We start from the raw sequence: 26,855 nt of genomic DNA, 5'->3' as shown, positions 1-26,855 counted from the left end.
TAAGGTAACTATTTGAGAATTCATTTAAAAATAAATCAATTTAGGGATATATACATTAAATTGATGTTAGTACATAATTCGATATTTGGTAGATTGACCAAGAATGGTTAAAAATTTGTTTTCACAATTAAATTACAAAATAACTTTAAAACAACACATCAAGCATTTAAGTATTTTATTGGGTTAAATGAACCTCAGAGAAGTTTTTGAAAAATGTCGATAGATGGCGCACTATATACTTATGCAGTATGTTTAAAAATAATGCCAATCTCACAGCCAAACATGACTACAGTGTAATGTTATTTATTGCAGGAGCATTGTAACAAATGCTGCCACAAAACCTTTATAGGTATATTTTAAACATGACGTTTTAAGCAAAAATACTATATGTATAATCGTTATAATTTTTATAAAGTACATTGTATTTGTGTTTCTAATATATTACTTACTTGGTTTTATATGAATTACGTAAATCGATCCGTTCAACCGTCTTGTTGAAAGTAGAAACACTGCGTGGATTTTTGCTATGTCTTCATCCGACTAGTTTAAATAAAGGGTGGGCTATAATAGTCCACTTTTGTTTTTATAAATAATTTTAAACAAACAAAGTTTCAAGAGTTTAATGAGCACAACTTCATAACTTAGTTTCAGCAAGACGGTGCCGGCGATATACATATAATGTCAGCTTGGAGGTGGTACAACAAATAATTCCAAGAAAAATCATACCGAAGAGGGGTGACGTTGAGTAGCCATCTCGAAGTAGATTTGTTACCTCTTCGAAAAAACTGAATTAAAAAAAAATCCGGATATAATGGTGGCGGTGCCAATAGTTTAAACTTACAGGCGTTTTTCTTAAAAACGATCAGTGTCGTTTCTAAGATCCTGCGGGATATCTGGACGATATAATTTGTATTTAATTGAAATATACACATACTCGTCAAAACATAACATTTTTTAATATTATTATCAAAACTGGACTTTATTGTGGCTCATACTATATTAATGTGTGGCATCTTATGATCATAAAGCATAGAATCTAATTGTAATAAAGATTTTAGGAAGTAATGATTATATAAATAGTAGATAGAAACTTATTGCCAGTCTCAAAAATACGAGACAATAATGTTGCCTGTAGTGTAACAGACAAAAAAAATACATTTGACTCAATTTCAATTAATGTTGGCACTGATGCCTGATGTCGTCGCATCAGTGTCAACGACTATTCCTCGGGAAGCCTCACGAGAAGGGGTTCAAGTTTTTATCGTAGTCGTCGTCTTCGGCGAACGGGTTGGTGGGGTCCTTGGCGTCGTCGTCGGAGAAGGGGTTCTTGGATTCGTCGTAAGTCTCGTCTTCGAATGGATTCTTACTGGAGCTGTTTGTTATCGCTGAGGATATCTTAGGCGAGCCGTTGATCGGTTCTTGAACTCTGTGACAAATTAAAATTTAAAATATACATTCAAACTGTTTTATGTGGTCGATCGGGGCCGCATCTTCAAGATTAGCTATAAAAAATAAAGCTCAATTTTTTTTAATTTCGTTGAATGTCGGACCGTCTAAAGTCTAACGTAGAAAATATTTGACACGGGCCGAATCCTACTGATTCTGTTAGAAACGTATGGGGGAGTCCTATGTTCAGCAGTGGACGTTCTTAGGCTGAATTGATGATGATGACATACTTTTTCCTGCCGATCATCGGGGAAGTCCTGGCGATGGCAGCAGGTTCTAGTTTGTTGAGATGCGCTTCCAAGCTTGACGCGTATTGTTGTTGCTCCATTACTCGCATCCTGCCCTCTGGCACCGGGATCACCGCGGTGCCTTTCGGCGCTATTTGCTTCGAAGTGTTCGGAACGAATACTGTAAAACAATAGTAGTTATTTTCAAATCGCCATTTATTTAATAATGTCTCCTCTTAAACATTTGCGAACTATATTTACCAATAATTCATTATCATCAGAGATCCGATATTTTAATGCATTGGTTGCGAAAAACAAAACACCCACTTATTCGAGATTTGCTTGCGAGCAGGTAGACTCCAAAAACATTTTATTTGTTTACATGTATAAAATTGTAAAATCGTACATATACATAAGTAACAAAAAAATAAAAGTATAGTAATATGTAAAAGTACAATAGCCGGTCTTATTACTCTAGGCAATTTTAATAGCATAGTAAGTTTTATGGTCAAAGGAAAAACGTACGAAATAGATACGATCTAGTTAACGAAATAATTAGAAAAAAAATATTGCAAATTTTTATGTGGTGTATTTATATGTCATTGTATATACCTCTATCATATTTTACAAAAAAACTACTTTGTTATCTAAAACCGAAATCATACAGATGGTATATACTAAGACATTTATTGCGTATAAAGTAACCGTAATGTAATTTGTGTAAAGAAGTGCAAGATACATCTCTCTATAAACTGCAGAAGGATTTAAATCAGTCGAGGTCAAACATCAGGTCATTTCTGGAACGGGCTATTAAACTAGAATCATTTATAACTTGGTTAGGTAGAGAATCCTGGTCGTCAGCCCAGAGTCTCTCTGCTATCGACCCGGAACTTCGGCGGTAAAAATGTTACGTCCCAATAGTTCCTTAGTAACTTAATATCTAATAAGGCATTATGAGGTGAACCAGACGGTGGTGCAAACAATTACTTGTTATCCCATATATGGAGGGCTTAGAGTGACTTGGAAATGGGCAAGAGCATTGCTTGCGGCAACATCGCTTCTCCTTGGAAGAGAAGGAGAGCCGCCATATTTTCTTGCGATATTGTTGCAGGGTCGTGGGTGACGTTATTAGGCAAAACAAAACCATGTAACAGAAGGTGTAGCGAAGGTTGGGAGGCGATGCGTAAATGTAATGTGGGTGAATGCTGTATGTTGAATGATAGCAATTGTGAAGGATGAGAGAGGGAAGGTGAAAGTACGAGGATGTATGTCCGTCTCCCGAAAATAAGATGGGCGAAAAATTGTTTTAATTTTTATTAATTTATTATGTGGGTATGAAATTGCAGTATAGGTTGCAACTTTAAAAACCTTACCCAACTGTTAATACTAATATTTAATTATTAATCAAATACAACAACTGACTATGGTTTGTTATAAAAACCTTTCTACTATTCCACAAGTCTATCAACATTTTATTATTTCAGTTATCAGCATAATTATCGACACGTATATACCATAATAAAGATAATGTAAAAGAACTTCTTTTATATAAGATTAACTTGTCAATTATTATTTTTTCGACTTGATTACGATCTTTAACAATTTGTTTAATAGATAAAATATGTAAGATAGGAATCTAAGTGAGTAATTATGTAATTGTATACATCATTGATAAAAACTTGACGTGTATGAGACAGTAAATCATATTTTAAAACACAAATGGAAAGACTAGAAAAGGTATCTAATCCATATCTCTCGATATCCAGCAGTTAATCTTTTGGCCTGAAAATGATATTTCATTACACTAGATTATTTTAGTATCCTTATGTGACAAGTGTCAACAAAATTGATTGGAGCATTAAAACATTAATATTAACGAAATTAACGAAATAAATTCGGCTTTTCTATGATTAAGATGTATTTGAAGTTTTTGATGCGTTGAGAATGTTTGACATAATTTATAAAAGTATATTTCCGTTAGCCAGGCAAAGATTTTACAAGCTGTGAACCAAGCGCGTGTATTTTTTAATATGCATTTTTCGTATATATGTTATATGTTTAGTTGAGTATTTATTAATATTTGTATACAACTTAACGTATTTAATTCTATCTCTTTCAAATCATTCTTGAAAAAAAGAGACAGCATCTTTTTCAGTTCTATATCAAGATCTTAAATATTTTTAAAAATTTAGGCTTGCGAAAAGAAGGGAAATGTACTTTGATATATTAGCATGTAACATCAAACAAACATTCCCTTTATAATTGTGAAAAATATGCGAAAATTAGATATTTGACGATTTTATTTGCGTCCGACTAACTGAAAATTTCTTTTTCAATAAACGCCAAACTACCACTTTTAATACCATTAAAACGTAATGATTGTAGTGAAAACTCTGTGTTATATTTTGATATAAAGTTCTGGTTAAAAAGCTTCGTATTGTCTTATAAGATATATTTTTTGACCTGGCTTATACTGTTGCCCAAGTCGTGTTTTGCAGATTCTGCGGATGCTGACGGCGCGGGTCTAAAACCTTTTTTAAGGCAACGAAGCTCGAGGCCTCTCTGAAGAACCTCGACTCGAACTGCTACATATTACAATTTAATCGGATTGGGAGGCAGTGGAGTTTTTAGATCAATCCGGTGTATACTCTGTGCAGCCCCTTGAAGGGGCTTCAGCTCGTCGATATACCCCTTAGCCATAATACCCATTTAGCATTCAGACCAGTAGGCTGCCGAAACTTTCATATAACGTAAATACCTTGCTTGCTTTGCCCTTCCTGTAGTCGTAGCTTGGCTTCGGCGCCCGGTCCGTACGTTTGCAATGCAGAGGCGGCGGCGGGCGCAGAGACGGAGGCGGCAGCGGGAGCGGGAGCAGACAGGATGCTTTCTTGGGAGTTTTCAGTGACCACTGTCAGCTTGTTAAATAACCCGCGGCCAAAATACTCCGACACCACTGCATACCTGTTGTGTCATGGTATTATTAATGTCATTGATGTAATTAAATGCTACAACGAGAACCATTATTGAGATTCTTTTTTTTTTGTTTCATGGGGAAATCCACTTGGTATAACCTGCGGGGACAACGAAAGATTTATGTCGGACCCCTAGCAGTTAAAATCCAGTTGACTTCTTTGATATTTTCGCCAATTACTGTAATTTTAGTGGTTTAGTGGCTCAACGTTATAGGATAGACCTATAAGGGGGCTAAGGCCAATACCTGAAATCATGAAGTACGTGAAGTAAGTCGTTGGTTATTTTTGGCACGTGAAGTTAACGTAATTAGTCGGTAGTCAGGTATAATTAAAAATATGCCATCAAAGTAATTAACAACACGGATGTCACAGATTTCGTCTCGGAAAGTTCCGGTCAGTTAAATGAAATTATCTGCTTACATCGTGGTAAGGGCCTTTTGAATATCAAAACTAGAAAACGCGCGAATAATTCTCTGTTCATCAATATAAAAAAATTAATTAACCAATGTGATGCTAAGCGTAAAACTCAAGAACAACGATCAATTCTTGCATCGTGTAAAATAGGAAATTTACTTTTGTATATAATTTTGTTTATTACTAAGAAAGACATAACTCTTTGAAATAATTCAATTATTTATTTCTTTCCATTGAACTGTGACAGACATATAAATTTTAATAGTTCAAGATTAGCGCGGTCAGTCGAGACAGCTTATATATTATTTATGTATATTAGATATTAATAGAAAAAATATTAGAAAAAACAAGTACACAATAACTTTTTCTGTTTTTATTTTAATGGCGTCATTATCCAAGTAATCATAGTTAGAGCCATTCAATTTGGAATTTATACGACTAGCGCTCCATTGATAGAAATAAAAAAGAAATCGATTGTTATAGAATATAGATAAACAACTGTGACTGCCATATTCTCGTAAATTATGTTATCTATAATATTACACGCCAAACATCACGTTTTGTGTTACTATTCAAATAAATGAACTAGTCCATGTAATTATGAAACATTATTTATATATTTAATCTCTAACTGCCCAAACAAACTTTGTACTGTCAAAAGTTGTAATATAAGTTAATTAATCGATTAAAATCGCTATTAATAAATAAAAATTAATAATAATTAAAAAGTTTTTTACTCTCCACTACGCAACATAAGAAATTGTCCAGCCGTTGCCAAATTTTCTGCTTAGTAATTAGGCTTTTAATTTTAATTTATTTAGCTCAGTAATAAATAACGACTTCTTTAAAAATGTATTACGAATGCTTAAAAATTGTTTTAATTGATGACAAATGTTTGACAGATTGAGACAAGTGTTATAATTTAATCTGGAGTTTTTATGGGAAAGTAAATGTTGTTTTTACAATATTTTAAACAATTTTAATCTTCTGGTATACTTTCCTAAATGAAAACACGAAAATAATAGTTATAGTCTTAGCAACATATTTGACCGTATAGCATTTTTATTAATGTAATATCATGAACATAAAAAAAATTCAGGTTTGTCAACCGATCGGTAAAATTAAAAAAAAAATAATTCTGTATCAAGTAAAGCAACAGAAAAGACCTTGATGGTTGACGATAGGTTTTGGAGTATATCAAAGTAATGAAATATTCAAAATATTAATTTTTTTTTAGATTTTATGAAATATTTTCAAAATCATATTGTTTATTATACACAATTTGATATTCCACACATGAACCAATTTTCATACAATAAATTTACGAAAAATTAATAACGAATTTTAAATATTCGTATATTCTCAGATTTTGCACAATTAACAATTATTACGTCTTTTAAATATTCATCGAAATCTTAATCACGATCCGGAACCCGTGAGCTAAAATGTATTTTAAACATCACCACCATACATCTTCGAAATCGAAAATATTCAGTAACAACACATTAATATACATTATATTGAAATATTATTACACCAGACACATATATTATTCAAAAATTAAAAAGTATAAATAATCGATATAATAATGGTAAAACAAATTTAATTGAATGAATTAATGAATCGATACCGGTTGCAATAAAAAATTAATTAAAAAAAACGTGATATTATTACATTAGACTGTTGACAGAGTTCTTGTATAGAATACTATATAGTTTAAAAAATAACGTCTGGTCACCCTTCGTGGCTGCCGTCGATGTTTTGGAAACACCAGGAGAATGGTGGAATCATAACAAACACTGGACACTGAACGCTACAGGTGTCAGAACGAGTCACAGATTAAACATTGCGTAGTTGATAACGCGGTAATAACTATAAAATGTCGACACGTCCACACCGACGCGGCCGTTTGCGATACTGAGGACCTGTGTAATGAAAGCAAATTTTGCTTCTCTTGTAAATGTGACCTTGACTTGTTAATTACATTCTTATTCAAAAATAAATTGTAGACACAAGTGAATTACGAAATATTAAACATGACAACAATCTAATTGTGATCATTAAAACGTGTAAAGTAATACTGACCACTATAGCTTCGGTTAAACTATTTTGCGCGTTCAAATTAAAATTCAAATCAAGAGGGATGGAAAATACAGTGAATAGGTGGTCTCTATCGGCCATCCGCATAGAGCGTAGAGTTATGATTAATGCGGTATACAAAATCGATATTAATTATTGATGTAATATATTATCTGTATTATGATCATAAGGCCACGATAGATAGTGCAAGACACAATTTGTAGGAAATACTATTGTACCCGGCGATAAATATTGCACATCGACCTTTGGAAAGAGACAATAGGCTAATTTCGGCTACGTAGAGCGCTATCTCTGTCCCACAACTGACAAAACGTCACATAGGTAGTGTGCGACAATCTATCGCCGGGTACTGTATTATTTTTATAAACTTTAATTAAAGAAATACGTGATGTAATACATTAGTAAATATTACACATACATTCCTAACTTTTATTATCGTACTGTTGAAATTTATATGCATTAATTTGAAAATACTTACTTGATATGTTAAAGTTTATTTTGAATAAATCGGGATAATCAATCTTTCTATTGATTACTTTTAAAAGTAAAAAAAAACATGCGCTATATTTATCCCATTTACAAATGTCAACAAGTGAAATTTTTCGTTCAAAAAATTCATAATTTCAAATAGTTTTTTGAATCATATAAAATTTTGCACAAACATCGATTTTCAGATATTGATTTCTTTTTTACGGGCACTAATTTATTATGCCATTGCAGATTGGTGAATGTGAAATATACCACGGATTATTTAAATATTACAATTAAATACCGATTGCATCTTTAAAATTTTGTTACCAGTGTAAAAAAAAAACACCCTACGAAAATAATTTCCCCGTTAACCGAAAGCATAATTTACGATCGTATGGCAGTTTTTAATCAAAAGTATTCTATTTAATGGTTTTACTTATTTGAATTTTAATTCAATGGAAATACGAGTTTTTGGTTGATATCGCCGTGGCGTTAGACTTCAAGGGCAGTCAAAGAAACGAACCAGCACATTGATCAATATTCTTTCGCCTCCCTCAGATTTATACTCGACTTATAATAAAGACAAATACAATTTGCAACTATACTCGTATACTAAGTCGTGTTTTTGCAGTGTACCTTGATAGAGAGATGGGTCACCAATATGCCCCAATTTAGCTGCCACAAATATGTTTTGAGAGTTAAATATGCGTCATATACTGGTAAATTAGTTATAGGTGTGAAAGCTTTAAATTTGTCAGCACAAAGCTTCTACACATATTTCCGGAAACCCTGTATAAATTGATCACTCTGAAATATCACTTTTTATTTGAAATGCGACAGGTCCAAAAACTCTGGCATATACAGTCTGCAAATTGATATAGTAAACAATAATTATTTTTAAAATAAAGTAATCCCAATTTGTAAATTCTTTTTATTGCTATATTATCATTAGATTATTTATTATATCTGAAACCATTGATTTTTAAATAGGGTGTATTATACATTAATTGGAAGAGATTACTGAAATAAATACTTTGTTTTGAGAATAAATTTGTTATATATATGTTTATATGTTTAACTCACGGGTCGGGCTCCTTGTGCAGGCGTGAATGTAACGTCTCTGCAGAGTGCGTTTGTGGCTCGCTGCGAGGTCGCGGCTGCGAGCACGCGGGACATTCGCGCTCTGTCTCCGAATAGCTCTGGAAGCAACTGTGGGTAGACAATGCAAAGATATAATATAATGTTTTACCTAACATGTACAAAAAGTTTTTGTAACATGAATGAAATTAAGAGTACATCATTTAAAGCTCTGTTTCAGTCATCTGATGACGAAAATAATATTGTTATAATATCTCTGTGTACTTAATAGAGGAGAAGAACGAAAGGCCGTAAAACAATCATCTAATGTCTACTGCTGGATATAGTTTCTTTCATAGTTAGTAAAAATATTATACATTCTTAAAGAACCATTAACCCTTAAATTTCAGTTTTAATATATTATTTAATTTTCAGTTTTCTCTTTTTTAATACCTTTCATCTTTCACCTTATTTCTCAAATGTCATAGGTATTGGGTTTTATATCTTTTTTTACCACAACTTATATAGTGATTAAACTATTTTAACTTATTAAATTTGTAGATATAATCATAATTAATTTTCTCCCTATCTTTTATTGTTTTATATTTCAATTTTTTTTATTCACTTATCCGAACTTATTTATTTTTAAGCTTTATTTTTATTATTTGCTACTTATATAAGCCCCCTGCAATATCTGAGGAAAGTTGGTCTCTTTACTTTATCGCTCATTATGGAGGCGATGCTATTTATGCTAGATGTTACAATGTATTTATATATCTAAAATTAATTTATTTAAAAAGAGCATTTGAGTTACTCGTCGGCTCTTCTCAGCAGATCAGCGTTCCTAGCCGTTACTAGATTGTTACTTAATGTTAAAAATAATTGACGATTAAAAAGTATAAATGCCTACTTAAAATGAAGATATTTTAAATTAAATTTAATACAATAACGCTATAAATATGTACAGAATTAAAATTTGTCTACAATAAATTTACCATAGGTTGTTCGTGACTTGTTATTTTTATTATTTAGAGCAATTTAATATTGTTTGAAGTTTTATTTATTTATTAACGTTTTTTGAGAGCTGTGTACTCAAAGCAAGCAACATGATTTAAGTATGTACTTTATAACAAATAACTCTAAACTTATATTAGGTATTGTTAGCATGTTTATTTGAAATAAAATATTAGATAGTTTAGATCGCTGTTCAAGGTCACTCAGAGCAATGGAGACAGCTATGCTCAGAGTTTCGTAGTTAGATCGAATCAGAAATGAGATCTGCAGAAGAACAATGGTCATCGACACAGTTCAAAGAATTGCTGCGATAGCTGTCAGGGCTGTTAGATGCGGTTCGGATAGACCACCCCAAGCACAACAACTTGCAAGATGCTAGCAGTGCAACACAAGTCAACGTGACGAACTTTTAGGAAGGCCTGCGCCTGGCAGTGGGTTATATCAGCTGAAAGGAAGAAGAAAAAGGGAATTGTTGCCACCCGTAATCATGATTAAAATAGAACTGACTGTTTATGGAAAGAGTGTTGGCAGAAGAAATGCACGGTGGGCAGTTCCAGCGGGCGGTTGCAGGCTGGGCAGCGTGAGCTCTGGAACGTGATCGGTTCGTTCTGTATGATTTGTATCTGCGCCTTCATCTTCTCCGTCTCACTCTTGTACTTCATCGCCAGCTCTTGTTCTCTGTTTATTACGTCTTCCTCTGATTTCAAAACATCCATCAGGTATCTAATAACAAGAATAATAAAGGTTACAGTTAGTAACATTAATATATATACACTGAATAGGTTTTGTGACGATAAAAAAAGATTTACAGGTTCTTGTTTAAAATTAAGGTCATACAATATTATAAAATTAAAATACTCAAACATTTATTGCCCCAACTAAATAAATCATTAACATTAACAAACATTAACGTTATTATGTTAATAGACAGTGCTCTTATTTATCCATATTTAATTATTTATTACGATCTAGGCTAGTGTTTCCCAACCTTTTTTGTGACCTACCTTGGCCTTCTTAACCTAGCCTTTCCAAAATTCTTACGCCCCCTATGTAACATACATCATTTCAATATTAAAGCGATAGGGTTTCCCTACTATTGATTGCATTTTCGAATTGCCCCCTGTGGGGCGTGGGCTCCACGTTGGGAAACGCTGATCTAGGCAGTGGCATAGAAGTATGTATGGTTGTGTATGAGTGTGTAAGGAAATATTTAAGATGTTCATAATTATGTAAGATTATAAATAGTTTCTTAAATCCTTGTACGTTTTGTATATATTTCTACTATTACTTTAAAGACAGTTGTTTATTTATGTATTACACATACACACACAAACACGTGTGTGTATGTGTGTGTAATACATAATAAAGTTTATGTATGAAGGAAAGCGAAACTGTATGTGGAAAATGGAAAATTGGCAACAATATCCATTTAAGGCTTCAATGAAGAGACTGAAAAAAATATTCATATCTGTGCCCCCATCTGGTATTAAGGTATGTTAATACGTCATTAAAAGTATATTTATCTATTTCTTTATATACTTACTTGCGCACATCTCCAAGAGTGTATGACTGGGTACTGGCAAGGCAATCGATGACTAGTATAGGCGAAAGCAGCTTCTCAGTGGCTACAAAACAAGACAAATAACACTATGTAAGTATTGTTACTACAAATGCTTTACCATCTATTTAGTTATTACATTCGATATAAAATTTTAAGTTGAAATAAAATTGAGACGCAATGAGGTGTGAAAATTTAGTCTCAGCTTATTCCCACTTACTAATTCCTAAGAAATAAATATACCTAAAGATCATTCCCATTAGCCCATAGACACCCACCGCAAGGAATAGGCCTCCTCCAAATCTATATGGGGATATACAAACACCCCCGCGTGAGTATTATGGTACGTAGAGGTCACTGCTGTTTACCCCCTGGAAACTTGTTTGTAATCCGTGAATCGTATATAATTAATACAAAAAGCGTGAATTATATAATAATAAAGCGTGAAATGTTTAAAATTGTAACCCGGAAATTAAACTCGCGTCCTATGATCGCAAGTCTCGATCTTCTACCGCTGGGCTACCATTGCCCAATATGACAATGTTGACTTCTTTGTCTAGGGGAACGTAGTGGTCCTGTAGTCATATAACAAAGTTGAACTAATACTCTGAAGTGATCAACAAAATAACCGTAGTGGGAGCGTTATTACAGCGTAATCTCTCTATAACCTATTAAGAACACCTGCCTCACCACCAACACCTGCTTATTTTTGAAACGGATTTATAAAGCAACTTTGGCAGTATCATTAATTTGGTTAGGCTACAACTTCAACAGAGAATAAGTGAGTAAGTAATAAGTATATACTTATTCACCTAGTGTCCCTCCAAAGGAAAAGCGGTCTTTTACTCGTTGTCATAGTTTTAATGTCAATTTTATGTTTTCTAATTCTACATCAACTCTCTCAGCATAAATATAAACCCGGATGGTTTCTTGTGCTATCTTCTATGAAGTATTGTAACTTTTTTATATATGATTCTATTAGGTGTGGAATTATTTAGTCTGTAGCAAATGTGGAGTAATGTTAATTGTTTAAGGAACATGACGGTGTCGTTAGAGGCATTAAGAAAAGCAGCCCTGTACCTGGCTAAACTCAATTGCCAGGCCAACTTAGTTTATTTAAATTGTCATTTTAGTATTTTATTTATTTCATACAATTATGAGATACTACATAATTTCAATAAAACAAAAAAATTACCAGCGACTCGAAGTGGCTCGGGCAGGCAATGGGGAGGCGGTGCAGCACGAAGGAAGTCCCGCCACAGCTGGGGGCAGGCAGCCCCGCGACGCCTGCACACCTGCAGTGCCGCCTCGGCCGCACCGTTACGCAGATGTAGCGCCACTGTCGCACGCCATCTACAGGGTTATTAGTTATAGACGTAAAAGCTCTAAATGGTGAATATATAGCACATTTGCTGACAATAAATATACAGTATCCAAAAGTCATAGTCCAAGTGGTACATATATAACTGTTTTATTATATTTTCTCTAAAAATCTACTAGATGGCGCTAGCCAGTAAGCCTCACAGACGTAGTACTGATTTACCCACACTTTTTGTTTTCTTTTAAACCACACTATATAAAAAAACACTACATATACGTGGTTCACAAAATAAATTAATATTTATCCCAAACATTATCCTTCTGTCTTCCTGGACTTTGAAGAGCAGCCTACCATGTTCTGCACCAAATGTAATTATTGTTTACTATCTATTCCTGCAGAGTTTGTACTGCCAAAGTTATTGTCCTGTTGCATTGCAAATTAATGTGAGATATTTCACAGTGATTACTTTATTCAGGTTGATTGGTAAAAACTGTAAAACCTTTAAAGATTTTTGATGACTAATATTTTATTTATTAGGCACTAAAAAAAGAATACAATTGCTAAGGATCACTAAAATATTATTATATCAATAGCAATGAGAAAGTCTCTTCAAGTTTTTTTAATTTAATGCAGTGTCTTTCATAGGGGTCACGGTAAAACTAATTTTAGATGAAAAAGTCCTTCCTTGTCAGACATAAAGTAATCTTTACATGTCTTCAGTCGTATAAATATTTTACTATAGCCTAAATTTAATTTCTACTACAAAATACAGACTAATAGATACTTTTATATATAATAAGTAAATAATAATTATTGACATACTTATATTTATCTATTGAAAAGATTATGAATAACTTACAATTTTTTTTCCTCATACAAATGGAGAATACCCGCTTTAAAGCCAAGCATCTGACAGATGATTAGAGTCTGGTCTTTATCGTATTTCGCCTCCGGGTCTTTTAGCACAGCGAATATTTTCTGTACATACTGTACTTTTTCTTCGTCTGGTGCTTTTGCCCTAAAATTAAAACATATTTTTTATAAGATTGAAATACATAAAAACTGGTTTTACACATACATTTTAACTATTATTTTAATATAATATTTATTTTACTGTATCGACAGGTAACATCTTTCCCGTCTGTTCATCCTTGTGTATAAAAATGATTCAAGTCATATAATTATTAACCAAAAGACATATTCCACTGACTTCTTTATTATTATTGACTGTCTGAAGAGCATTCGTTTTTATTTTTATTATTAATTTTATCAAAGTTTTTTTAAGTTTCCGACTCCTTTGATTCTTATTCTTCTATAAAATATTAAGCCAGACTATTTATATTGCTTACCAGACGTGTATGTAGTGCTCGATGAGAGCGTTGTACACCAGGCTAGAGCACTTAGAATTGGTGGCAGCGATCATGTGCTCGAGGAACTCGATCAGACGCTCCGAGTTGCAAAGGAACATGTGGATGTAATCATCAGGTATTGCCCTTGAATCATACATTTCTTTGAATTCTTCCAATATACGTATTAAAGTTTTAAGCGAGACCTGAATTATATTTATTCGATTTTTTAATATTAGAAATAAAGCCTGTGAATGATAGACCCATTTTTGATTTTCAAGTTGCAGATGAAAGTAACCTTCACGAGAATGTAATAAAGTATATTTCAGTTCAGTATTTTTTAAAAAAAAACTATTCCAGTATTTTAAAATTGTTTATATAGATCGTGATGTTTTTTGTAGATTGATAAAGACATCGTAGCTACATATTATGTATTTTAATGATTTAATTATCAAACACTGCGTACTGTTATTACTCGGCTATATGAAAGAAAGAAAGTATATTTTTGCTTAAAAAGCATGTTGCCAATCCTATTCCTGAAAATTCTTCAGTTTTTTTAATTGAATGTCCTAGGTCCATTTCGTATAGGACTTTAACAATACACAAACCCCTTTACTTTCTTATTGTCAATATAAAAAAATTGCACACTAACTACCAGTAACGCCAATAATACATAACGTCACAATAGAACCTTAAAGTCCCAGAGTCTATCTGTTTTCCACGCTATGGGGCATGCCACTGCCACTTTAACTTGACAACCTGCTGGAGTATGTTACTTTTGTTCTTCTACAGGGCTCCCCATTCCTGATTCGACCTGATCTTAAGGTTCTGGAGGGCAGACCACGGACCGACACTAAAAACGTTGACAGACGAACTTGTTGAGGTTCAGCAGTCAGCGTCTTTTTAGGATGTTAATGACCTCATATCTGTATCATAGTGAATTCTAAAGCATTCTTTTTTTAAACATAGATAATAATAAAAGAATCTACCTCTCAGGTTCTTTATGTTCACCGCCCAAAGAATTCTCATCTACTAGTGGCTTACTGCGAGGTTTATAGTCTGTGCATAATACTGAAACAAAAATTATTCATTATAAAATTAAAATTGGATTCTAAATGCCTCAGACCAGAGAATAACAGAACTCGGCAGGACTACATATTTTATAAATAATATTGCGATTCTTATTTAACTAACGGAAGTAGTCTGAGAGTGAACAGATAATTTCCAAAATCATTTACAACATGGTATCCCTTAGCACACAAATGTAAACACCTGTAAGTAAATAAACACTTTTCGAAAGAAAAATAAGTAAGAGTGTTTTTCTTTTTAAATCTCACTTAGGCTTATATTCCGTGCTTTTTAATGAAAGGCACAAGAACAATGCTAGAAGAACTTAAAATAATAAAAATTATAGTTAAACTTAGCTCCCGTTTAAGGGTATGCTTTAACTCAAAATACATGACATGGATTGTAAACATGTTTTGATTGAAAAAAGTCCGCAATAAACTTGGTTGAGTTACTTATTATTGTTACAGCTGGTATTAGCTAAATAATCCACCAAAACTTCACTCTAATTGTATATTAATAATTAGACACTAGACATACTACCTATTATATATACAGGATGATTGGAAAATGCTTTAAAGAGGTGGATATATAGCTTATTTTATAAATAAAAAATAGCAAAACGCACATATAATTAAAAAGCGTTTTTAAATTTCAGATTACTACAAATTTAAATATTGTTTATCTGTTAAAGGCTTTACTACCTATTTTGAATCACCATGTATTATATAGTATTCAATCACATTTACACGCCTGTTTTACTTGATATCACTGCACTACTTTATATTGACTGGTAGAGAATACCTAGATATTACGGCTGATAAATATAAAACGGGTAAAACAAATATGGTAATATGTGCTTTAGTTATGCTTAAACTTAAAGTTTACTTTTCAGCAGTGAAAGCACAGTGATAGAGGACTGAAACTTGTGATTGTTGGTTGTGGGTTCTATTCCCAGTATAAAATCTTATATAATTGACACCCTTGCACTGTGTTCGCAAGACAAGTTTCCAGAGCCAAAGCCTACCAAGCGCGGCGATTATGGTATATACCCCTAAGATTCCATGGGGGGCGGCTAATACCCTGCAGTGGGCGTCCATTTGCTAAAACGAAAGTTTACTTTTACAAGATGGACAGAGGATTTTGTCAGTCAATGTCAAGTCATTGGAAATCTGTGGGGGACGGCTATGTTCAGTAGTGGACACCAAATGGCTAAAATAATGATGATGATCATGATGAAAGTTCACTTACATTTAAGCAATTTAGTACTCTCTTCGGGCTCATGCTGTATCAACTTATGACCATATTTCTTCATGTACATATCGGCTTCTTCAAACTCTAATTCTGCGATGTAATCTAGTGCATTCTTATAGTCTTTCTTGTCTTCTAGAATAATCTTTAGATACCAATCGTGACGTTTGTGATTAGCTGCCAGAGATAGAGCATCGTTAGCATTCACCTGTCGTACAACCTGTAAATGACAATATTTTTTTTTGACAATCGGCTTTTGTATGTCACCTTTTATAACTGTTTTGTTTTTTAAAAAAAAAGTTTATGGTAGTATCAATTAAATTATCACATTTAAAATATTCATTCTGTTACCTTTTAAACAAGAGTGCAATATCAAAACTATTTATTATGCTTTTCAAAAGGTATGTTTTTTTCCTAGTCAAAATTTATTTCAGTTATTAATTCTTACATTGGTTTTATGTTAATTCTGAATATGTATTATAATTATAAGTCTAACATACATGTGTTGGCTTATGTAGAGAGTAATTTTGAATGGAAAAAATTCCAGAATAATAATGGGCGAGTGAGATGGATAACTGTTTCTGGTTGTGTTTGTGAGAGAACTATACCTTATATTATATGGACATGAATTAAACTTTAATAAAGTAAATTAATTGCTTTTTTTAATTTGTTGTAAATATTAAATAATAGAAAACCCGACAAAAGCGATTTTTATAACGTTTTCTTATTTTATTTGTACCTAGTTTCATTACATGCTCAGGTTAATTCTAGTTTCATTTCAGTTTTTACTTTTGATTATTTTCGTTACTAGATGGCGTTGCCAACTTTGCCAGTTATTTAACCTATAAGTTATTTTAGTTAATAGTCATTTGCACCATGCTACATAATCAATTAAATAAAGATTATTATTATTAATAATTATTTTAATGTTACCTTAATTGCTACATCCACATCAAAATCAATAGCTTTGTCCTTTGAGTTAATAAACTCTTTTAGCTTCCCTTGTTGATCATGCTGGTCAATTTTCACGTAGCACGTTAGTAAAAGTGTCGTGTGGTCTTCCGTTGCGTAACCTTTTTTATGGAGCTCTTCTAAATATTGCACCAATGATTCTAGATGCCTAGATTCCAAGTACTTTCTAATCACGTATGATGTTTCCAACCAACCAATTGTTTTCACATATTGATCTATTGCACTCTTTAAGTCGCCCTGAAAGACTCAAATTAGTTAAATACTTTCTTATGTCTATAAGAATTGTCATAAAAATTAATATTTTTACCTTGCTATATAAATGATCACCATACTGTTTATATATCTCCGTTAAACCTTCTACATCATAGTGTTGACTACTTGCGATCCTTATTGCAACGTCATAAAGATTCTTTTTGAATAGCAAAGATAGTTTCGATTGGAGATCCTTCTCTTCTAAGTATATTATTTCTTTACTCTTCGTTAATACATAGAACGATCCCCATTCAGTTAAGACTGCATCAATTTCTTCAAACGTTTTAGAGAATACAAGTGATTTGTTCTGAATGTCTAATATGGTCAGGTGATGAAATTTAGGAACTGGTGCGTTACTGGTGGAGACCGTAGACTTTGCTGGTGGCTCATTGGTCACAATTACAAGATAGTTTCTGAACCAATTAATGTGTACTTTCTCTCCGGCTAAAGCATAGCAAGGTCCTCGGCCTTCTGTAGTATAACAGTATATAGCCTGTAAATTTAAAACTTATCTTAAATCCTAATAAGTAAACATTCATGTAATCAGTTAAGAAGAAGAAGATAGTGAGACAGAAGTTATGAGTGCTTGTAAAGATAAAGTCATGTCTACCTATGTATAGGTCTTCGAAAAAAAATCATATTGGACAACTTAACATACAAAAAATAAATTGGTGGTAAATAATTATAAATTTTCATTTCATAAAAAAACACTAAGAAATTTAAGTCAATTTGAATATTTCGTAAGAAATTTAATAAAGTAATAAAATATTTTTGTATTTTCACAAAAGCAAAAAGATATGAAGAACCTTTAAAGAACCTTTATTATGATTCTTCATTTTTTGTGTCGGAAATTATTATTACTAAATAAGGTTTTACTCTTTCATTATTATAATTGTAAATACTTAACCTACTTTCATTATTTAAATAGTTTTTAGTTTTTTTTTGGTGCAATTAATTTATTAACGTCTGGTATGGCGTTCACCGGCTCGTGGTCTTCACTCAAAAGCCTTTCGGCCTAAATAACCGTCAATTCTGCAATATAACGTATTTAAAATATAAATCAACAGATAGGTTTTATTGACTAACATCAGTAGTGGCGACGGTATAGCTGTGTCGATCGGCGAGGACGCTACAGCCGGGCGCCGCCCCCATCGCGTCGAGGGTCACGCAGCGCCCAGCTCCCAGCCAGTACACCATCGTGCACGATCTGCTCACCATGAACAGCTTGTCTGCGCCCCTTAACAAACACAACAAGTATACATCATGTTTGGTAGTAATGAATTTGCCGAAAGTCACTGCTGTGAACGAAATACGCAGATATGCGTTTACTAAAGTCATCAATTTATTTATGCTTTTTTGTACACCATAGTAATAACTAAAAAATAACAATTCATGTAGAGGTACAAGAGGCGGTTTTATCTCTCGAGGCGATCTCTACCAAATAATTTTTGGATGGAGATTAGAGACAAAAGTAAGGCAGTTTAGAGTTGCAGGGGCTATATTACGTCATCGTCAGCGGCGCGTCGAAAAGGGGAACTACACACAAACAAAATTGTTCACTTATGTAGACATAAATATTGGTGACGGCCGAATGAATATAAACACTTTAATTCTAGACTTCGTGTTGTTAATTCCTCAAGTCTTACCAGCCCTAGGAAGCACAGGGTCATGCATCAGTGTAACTATGTATATTCGCCTGTCGGTTTTTTCGTTATACCTATTAAATTTGGTTCTTTAATTCATTGTAATATTGTACTATAAATAGTTGAAAATTCAATATTAGACAATTAACTTTATAATAAACAATTTTAATATTCAATAATAACTCTCTTTAATTATTTAAGCTTGTGCAGAAAGTTTACAATAATTAATTATTTATTGCGTCTGAAATACTCATTTCAGACTAACATACAAGTATTATGTACCCAGGGCTGTAAGTATTTAGAGCCTAAAAGCTTAAACAAAAGGCATTAGTTATATCTTTAATAATAATTTCAGCTATAGACCATCAACTGCTAGATACGGTTCCCTCAAAGATTTTCAATTACAATGGCTGCAAGCGTCTTGTATCCAATATCTATCAATGACCTGACTAGGATATGTCCTTGTGGGTAAATGTTCTCTGCACTAATTGATTTGTAGAATTTAGAACCCAAAGGTCCTGGCGACTATTTGTTCTATGATCTGTGGCTGGTAAGGTTTGTGGTTGGCAAGCTGGTGACAGTGGGTACACTGTCAATGTACTACACTGCCAATCCGCTATAATATGTTGGTTAATTTTGTTTGACTAAAGATCTTCTAATTTCAGATTCAAACACCTGGAAAAATTCCAAGCATAGGTCTTTACATGGGTCACTAAGCAACTGTGACCTTTCCAATTTGGCCCAGAGTGAGACCATATTGAAGTCCCCAGCTTTGCTGTTATAGTACTGTCATAAGAGTCTGCTAAGGGAAATTTATTTCGGACAATCAATTGTGTATGTGACATTCTGAATGACCATTAAACAAATGATACTTGACATTAGTTAGGTCTATGAGATGGCATCCCTCATAAAGCATAGTTTATTTCTGAACACAGCCCTTTTAAATCTCCAGCTGTCTTAAAACCCACAGAAGAACATTTTCCTATTGGAATTAGAAGTGATTTGAGAATGTAATAAATAGATACAGGTGTGATAGTGTAGCATAATAAAAACAAATGTATACTTACTTGAAAGCAAGACCGGTAATGGGGCTAGTTCCAGTATCTGGCAATGTTCTCATCTTTCCGCTGCGCTGTCTGGCAATGTCCCCACGAAACAAAGACACTGATCCATCTTGAAAACCAACAGCTAAGAGATTCTGTAAAAATCAATAGATGGCAATGATTATAAATAGAAAAAAATTACAAGAGATTATGTAAATTGGGAAATAGTGGCTAAACCCAGAAAAAATTATTAAAAAAACTTTTTTATCGACACTGTTATCAGCTACTGTTTAAATTAGTCTTTGAGTACACGGTTTAACAAACAAGTGCTATTTTCTTTCATAATCAGGTCAGTAAATTAAAGTGAAAACAATTCAGTAAGAATTTATTGTTATAGTCATGAAAAGAACACTGTTGTGAAAAAATTAAATTACCTTTTTAAACAGGAATAATTTTAAAAATATTTGAAGATGTACATAGATTTTTATTATTGTTTTTATTATTTGCTACCTGCCATATTAAGCTACATCAGCATTTTTATTTTATTTTTTTGGACATCAAATAATTGTGTAATAATAATTAAGTTACAAACAATAATATAGAAAGTAAACAATTATGCAACCATTATTATTCACTAATCGGCATGGTATCACATAATCATTATAAGTTGATTTATAGAAAATTCTGTACATGCAACAGTTATACAATAGTGTAGGTAATAAAAAATTAAGCGGCTTTCATTGTAAGCTGTATCTAAGTGCTGTACTGAGAGTTAGGTACAGCTAACTAATATGTAATAAAAATTACATTTTAATACTATTTAAATAAGTAACAATTAAGTCTTGACTCATATTCACTATACCTTATTGTGCACTGCTAAGGCAGTAGCTGGTGTGGGCCGCAGGTGAGAAGGCACCGCACGGGATACACGAGAACAACTTGGATGTCTGTCATTACGAGACCAATCCCATACTTTGATTAATGGATTCAAACCTGGTTCATCTTCCTATAACGAAATATATTTACTCAAAAACAATTTACAGACATGACATTTTACAGTACATACTTAGTCAACCTATAAATTTTATTACAACATTAAAAAGCAAGAATGCTAATCAAAAATTATCTATTGTTAAAAGGCTTAACCACATTCTTAATTCTTGACTGCCAATGTTATGTAAGAATTGTCAAGTAATGTCATATTTTATGCTCATAAAACTCTAAAATAGTTTTAATTGTTTTTTGTGAGAATACTTTGTGAAAAATTAGATCTTCTACAGTAACAGACAGAAGATGTTTTATTGCATGTATTAATAGATCAGTACATAAACACATAACTATGTAAATGGAGAATTTCACAAATAGAATTTGACTACATAACATACTTTGTGTAATGCTGCATCTTACAGCAGTTCACTAGTCTTTATCAACCCACTCATAAAAATATTTAACACTGATTAGCACAAAAATGAGGAAACATTGTTATATTAATTTTACCAGCAATTTTCAAATAAAAATATATTTCTTATCAGCAAAATAATTTGTGCCATAGGATGTCCAGTCCATTCAATATATTTCCAATTAAATCAGTTGAAAGAGGCCTGCATACCTGCAACATCTTTGGATAACCTAAACAATGTTGCCTATGTTAATGCTGCACTGGCAGGTCCTTGGTTTCTATGCCAGAACTGCAAGGTCCCATTTGCAGAGAGCTGTGTGACCTACCCACTGTTTGCCAATCTACTGGGCTAAGTCGGTAATTTTTATTGTTCTATGGATCTCCTCACTCTTGATTTAATGTTTTAAAGCAATTCCAAATATATTCCCTTTCATTACCCATTGAGCAACTGTGAGTTTGCCGATAAGGCCTACAGCGGGACACCATGATTCTGTATCATGTAAAATTATGGACAAACAAACCATTTATATACAAACATTGTAAAGTGCTTTCTGAGATTATTAATTTTTATTTCAAAATAAAAATAAATATCTCATATTTTGAAAAAAAAAAATAACATTTGAAACTTACTCCAATTGTTACTAAATAAGGATCATGCGGTAGCTGCTGTGCTAGTGTTATTGTCAACTCATATGCCTTGAATGAAAGGATCTCCCAGGTACGAGAAATAATGTGTGCTAATCCAGAGACATCACATACAACTATGTGATTGTGACCACTTGTCGTTGCAGATACAGTGGTATCCTGAAAATTTTTTATTAAAATTATTTAAAAATTTACTCAGGAGACAATAATCATATATTACTAATACACTATAATATTACAGGAGAACTAATAATTACATGTCTCCTATAGAATGACATATTAATCACAAAATCTACATGAATATACCATTGCTTTACTTACTTTCCTTAAAATACAATAAACACAAAGAAGATACTTTTAAGATTACAATAATAATTTATTTAATAGTAACATGATTTTATTTTCTATGTGGTAATTGGTTTTAATTTATTTAAGTTATATTTATTTTTGTTAAGTTTGAAAATACAATGCCGCTTTTGAGAATCTTTTTAAACAGAGAATTTTCTGTATGCATTGTTAGTTATGTATTCTATCGGGATTTTTGTTGCATGAACATACTGTATATAAAAAGATGAAAGGTTGGTTAAAAGTATGTAAAAATAGAACCATTCATCCTAATAAAGATACTCCAGAGAGCTAATCTAGTTATTAAATAAATGATTAAAGTACTAAAATTAAGCTATTAAACTGGAACTTTTAGATTAGATGTAATTAGAAAAACTTGAACAATTTTTGAATTAAAATTGTCAGGGACAATAAGATAATTTAAAGATAATAGATACAGGGAATATTAAATTCTTACCTGTAGACATTCTGCAACTTTTCCGTTATCCACATTTTTATGGACATCGAAAAAGGTAAACCGACGCCACTAAAACGAGAATTTATTTTAAAAAAGCAGTGATATACAACATTCATTAAAATTTACTATAATTAATAGCCTTATCGTAAACATCAATTACTGATTGAATACGTTAAAAACCTTGATAAATTTTGCAGAGCAAACGCACAATATGTATTTACGATTTTGCGATAGTTTAAATTAGATCATCTATATTGTTAAAAAGCAACTTACTTCCAAAAACGCCATTTTATCTTATTTATTAAAAGTTTACTATTTTAAACATAATTCCAGCCGTTTATTATATTCACCTCCTACAAAATCGTGTAAGAAATTTACAATTACAAACACAATAAAATGTCAATGGCTGTCAAAATGACATTTAACGTTTCATTGTATGCTAAGCACATGTGATAAAAACAACCCACATATATAAATTGTTTTAAGAAAGAAAAATCTTTCATTTTCTAAGGTTTATTTCGTTTTCTACAAAAAAAAATTCCGAATACTTCCACAGAAAGTTAACTAAAAAAAATTCTGGAATTTTCCCAGAAAGACAAATTTTTCAAAGAAAGTAATTATAGCAGTTGCCGATTTCGACTGCAAAATTTTTTAAATGTTTTTACAATAACTCATTGTTCAGGTTTTAAACAAAGTAAAAAAAATTCTGGCAACTATTTTAATCAAGTTTAGTATTGAAATTTATTTTCACCCTAAAATCAATAAATTCATTTTGAATTATGTTATTGCGTATAATTTTTTTGGAGCGGCCAAATTCATGAATTTTTGACACATCCCTACCGTAAAGCTTTTTTAAATTAAATATAAACGTCCTCGTATCTAAAGATTATCTTCATTGTTAAAAATTTAGAATAATTATACATTAAAAAATCAGAACATAGTGGCCCATATTTAACTAAGATTTTTTACAGTTATCAGTATGAAATATTTTAATCGAACATTTAAATAATTAAAAAAAATACATCATAGTTTTAATTGGTTTTCTCTTTTGGTTTCCAATACAGTTAACAATTATGTAGATCTTGTATATACATATATATATATACAAAAACTAAAAAGCATTAAGTTTTTTTCCTTGAGTAATGTAAAAAGGTTAATATAAATCAACATAAATTTACAAATTTTAAAAGAAAAAAAAGGGTAGTTATCATTATGTATGTTATTAAAAATAAAAGTATAAAATGTTGAAACATTGTCTTTTGTGACATTTAGGGTGTACATTATGAGCTTTTGATTCGGTGTTTTTACTAAATTTTTGTCATAATGCCGAAATATTACAGATTTAGACCTACCTCGCCCACACGAAAGATAAAGCGTAATAAAGATAAGGACAAGGATAGAGAAATTTACAAGTAAGTGTATCTGTGAAATTTTTAGCTTCATTTACTAAAAGAGTAGCAAATATTTTTTAAAATAGCTATTATGCACTTTCAAGGATAAGTGATTTTTTAAAATTTATTTGTGGGTACTAAAGAAAAATCTACTCCGACTTACAAAGATGTTTTTTTTTAGAAATGAAATGGAAATAGAACGAAACTGGTTAGATTTTACATTGGCATGCCCAGCGACGCCATCGTGGTATCTACGACGAATTTCATGGCGAGAAAGTTACCCACCATTAATGGGTATTCCACGAGAACTGGCCACCGGTCTCAGAGCTGAATTGCAGATTAATAATAGACCAATTTTTGTTTTCAAAATGCCGCCCAAAATGCGTTTGTTCTAAAGTTGAAATAAAAAAAATTAAAATTAACGCCTTTATTTTTTTTTAAATAAACAGATAGAATTATTTATGATTGTTAATATTCCATTTATTAACAATTACAATACCGTTTCGACTGAATGCAGTAAAAGCTTAATTCTATTGGTGTTTAATATAAAAAGTTTGTAACAAAAAACGTGTGTTAAACTGTTAATATAAAAGTATTTGATATTAAATAACTACATTCTCAGTATTAAATGTGTATAGCAGTAGCTAGCCGTTTTTAAAATTTGCTAATTATGATTTTTTAATCTCGTATCCGTTAAATAAAAGATTATGTTCAGCCGTTTTGCCTTCATCACTTCGGGTAATTGAATAATCCCCGTCTTTAATATATAACGTGATTAAGGTGTCCTACATCCACGGTAACGAAGGTCCGTAAGCTGGCAAAAAGCGGCGTTCGCAGGTTTCAGTTTTGAATACACTTCGAGAATCTTCCGGCCACATGATTAACACACGTCTAATATTTACCTTTCTAAATTAAATGGATGTTAACATGTGTTTAATATCTTGTAATGTGATTCCTATTTCTACTGTACGTATTTTATACGTATATTAAGCATTTTTGTAGTGACTTAGTATTCAAATAATATTCTAGAAATTACTGAATTTTAACCTGTTGCAATAAAAGTATTTTGAAATACGGTTTTATTTGTGTAAGAAACATACATTTTACGGTTACGGATCGAGATAGATCATTTCTATTATGAATAATTGAAAAATTAATACGCGTTATATTCAAACTATAAGAAGATGTTTTAATTTTTATAAGAAAAGCCTCCTCCATCCACTCCTAAACAGCCGGAGTAGACTATCATTGTCGAATAAAGTAACTCTCTTTAAAGCTGTAATCAGATTTGTACGCAAGCTCTCGCTTAAGGCATACAAATCCGCGGGTAATTTAGTCTCCAACTCATAAAAAACAGGTTTACACATTAAAAGATCCATGGGCGCGTCGTGGTACGTGCGTAATGAAGACCTGCAGATAGACTTAGAACTGTCAACGAACATCTTGTTCTTAAAATGGGCATCGATTCAATATCAGCTGCTCAACATTAAAACTTGTCGATTGTTGTTGGTGTCATCTATAAAATATACTCAGCACATTCATGCCGCGCTGTCCTGAGACAGACATGCGCTTGAGTCTCCGTACAATGGTTAGACAACATGCAAAACATTTCGCAGCCGTTCCATAACTAACCAACTTCGTCGGAATCGAGATCAGCTCACGTATTACAGAGGTCGCCAACCCCAATAATTTTAGATGGAAGCGTTGCTGGAGTTTCTTCCGCCTCTTCATCACGCAGCGCTAACGCTAATGAAGCCAGCGGAATGTTCGCATGGTGATAGAAACCAACTAAGTAACCAACTAAACGGAAAATCCGTTTCGTATCGAAGTGTGATACTGAGTACCCAAGGCAAAGTTACGCTCGTTGGGTCCCTAGTACCTAGTCACTCCATAGAGCTTGCATGTGATCCACAAGGAGACCTCAAGCGCCCTGCGCCTTCATAAAAAGTTTATTTTGTATTAAGATTTTACTATTATTAAAACAGAAAGAATAAAAATGATGGACTGTTATAATCATTCCGACTCTTGTATACAGGGTTATTGGTTATTGAATTTAAATGTATGCGTAGCTGATTTGTGATCCTCTTGTTATACAGTTGATCACAATGATATATGTTACATATTTTATAGGGTGCGCCACATATTAAGTACATCCACCCTTTTAATGCTTTCACACTTGTAACCAACCACCCTGTATATTTGTATAAATTAAGTAACATGCATTGTAAGCGTTAAATACTGATTGTAAACTTTTATTTTTGTATAACTATGAGAACTTTTAGTATTCGTGTCGTCAGGGGTAATTATAAAACAAAGTTTGTCTCCCATTTTAACTGAAAGTTTTGTATTAAAATGCAAGCACATTTCCCGCTTTATAGCAATGGGAATAAAGTTTAGATTGCAACGAAAGTGAATTGTGAGCAACGTTGCGGCTAGGATAGGGTGC

The 26,855-nt window shown here is 32.4% G+C and overlaps 1 protein-coding gene across 1 annotated transcript; it reads right to left on the bottom strand.

The window, feature by feature from the left end:
- Vps11 (vacuolar protein sorting 11) lies at window positions 1-23,382 on the bottom strand. The gene is made up of 19 exons (XM_068761461.1): window positions 23,292-23,382; window positions 23,019-23,087; window positions 22,202-22,375; window positions 21,035-21,178; window positions 20,197-20,327; window positions 18,573-18,723; window positions 17,542-17,979; window positions 17,196-17,471; window positions 16,263-16,482; window positions 14,936-15,017; window positions 13,950-14,093; window positions 13,460-13,618; window positions 12,475-12,632; window positions 11,265-11,346; window positions 10,229-10,444; window positions 8,714-8,839; window positions 4,432-4,634; window positions 1,677-1,854; window positions 1-1,426 (listed from the first exon to the last, which is right to left on the bottom strand). The coding sequence occupies exons 1-19, from the start codon at window positions 23,304-23,306 to the stop codon at window positions 1,237-1,239; spliced, it is 3,156 nt and encodes a 1,051-aa protein (XP_068617562.1). The 5' UTR covers window positions 23,307-23,382; the 3' UTR covers window positions 1-1,236.
- Between the last annotated feature and the right edge of the window lie 3,473 nt (window positions 23,383-26,855).

This window comes from Battus philenor, unplaced genomic scaffold (genome assembly GCF_028537555.1).
Source record: "Battus philenor isolate CCGP_79_NKW_IND1 unplaced genomic scaffold, ilBatPhil1.0.hap1 SCAF_15, whole genome shotgun sequence".
Classification (NCBI taxonomy): domain Eukaryota; kingdom Metazoa; phylum Arthropoda; class Insecta; order Lepidoptera; family Papilionidae; genus Battus; species Battus philenor.
Note: the sequence above shows the minus strand (reverse complement) of the source record. Positions and strands in the feature narration are given on the sequence as shown.

Excerpts from the sequence above, each read along its gene's own strand:
- Vps11 (XM_068761461.1), bottom strand. Across the intron at positions 12,633-13,459 it reads TTGTATGAGGAAAAAAAATT|ATGGCGTGCGACAGTGGCGC; the intron begins GTAAGTTATTCA and ends ATAACCCTGTAG. Across the intron at positions 10,445-11,264 it reads ACTCTTGGAGATGTGCGCAA|ATACCTGATGGATGTTTTGA; the intron begins GTAAGTATATAA and ends TCTTGTTATTAG.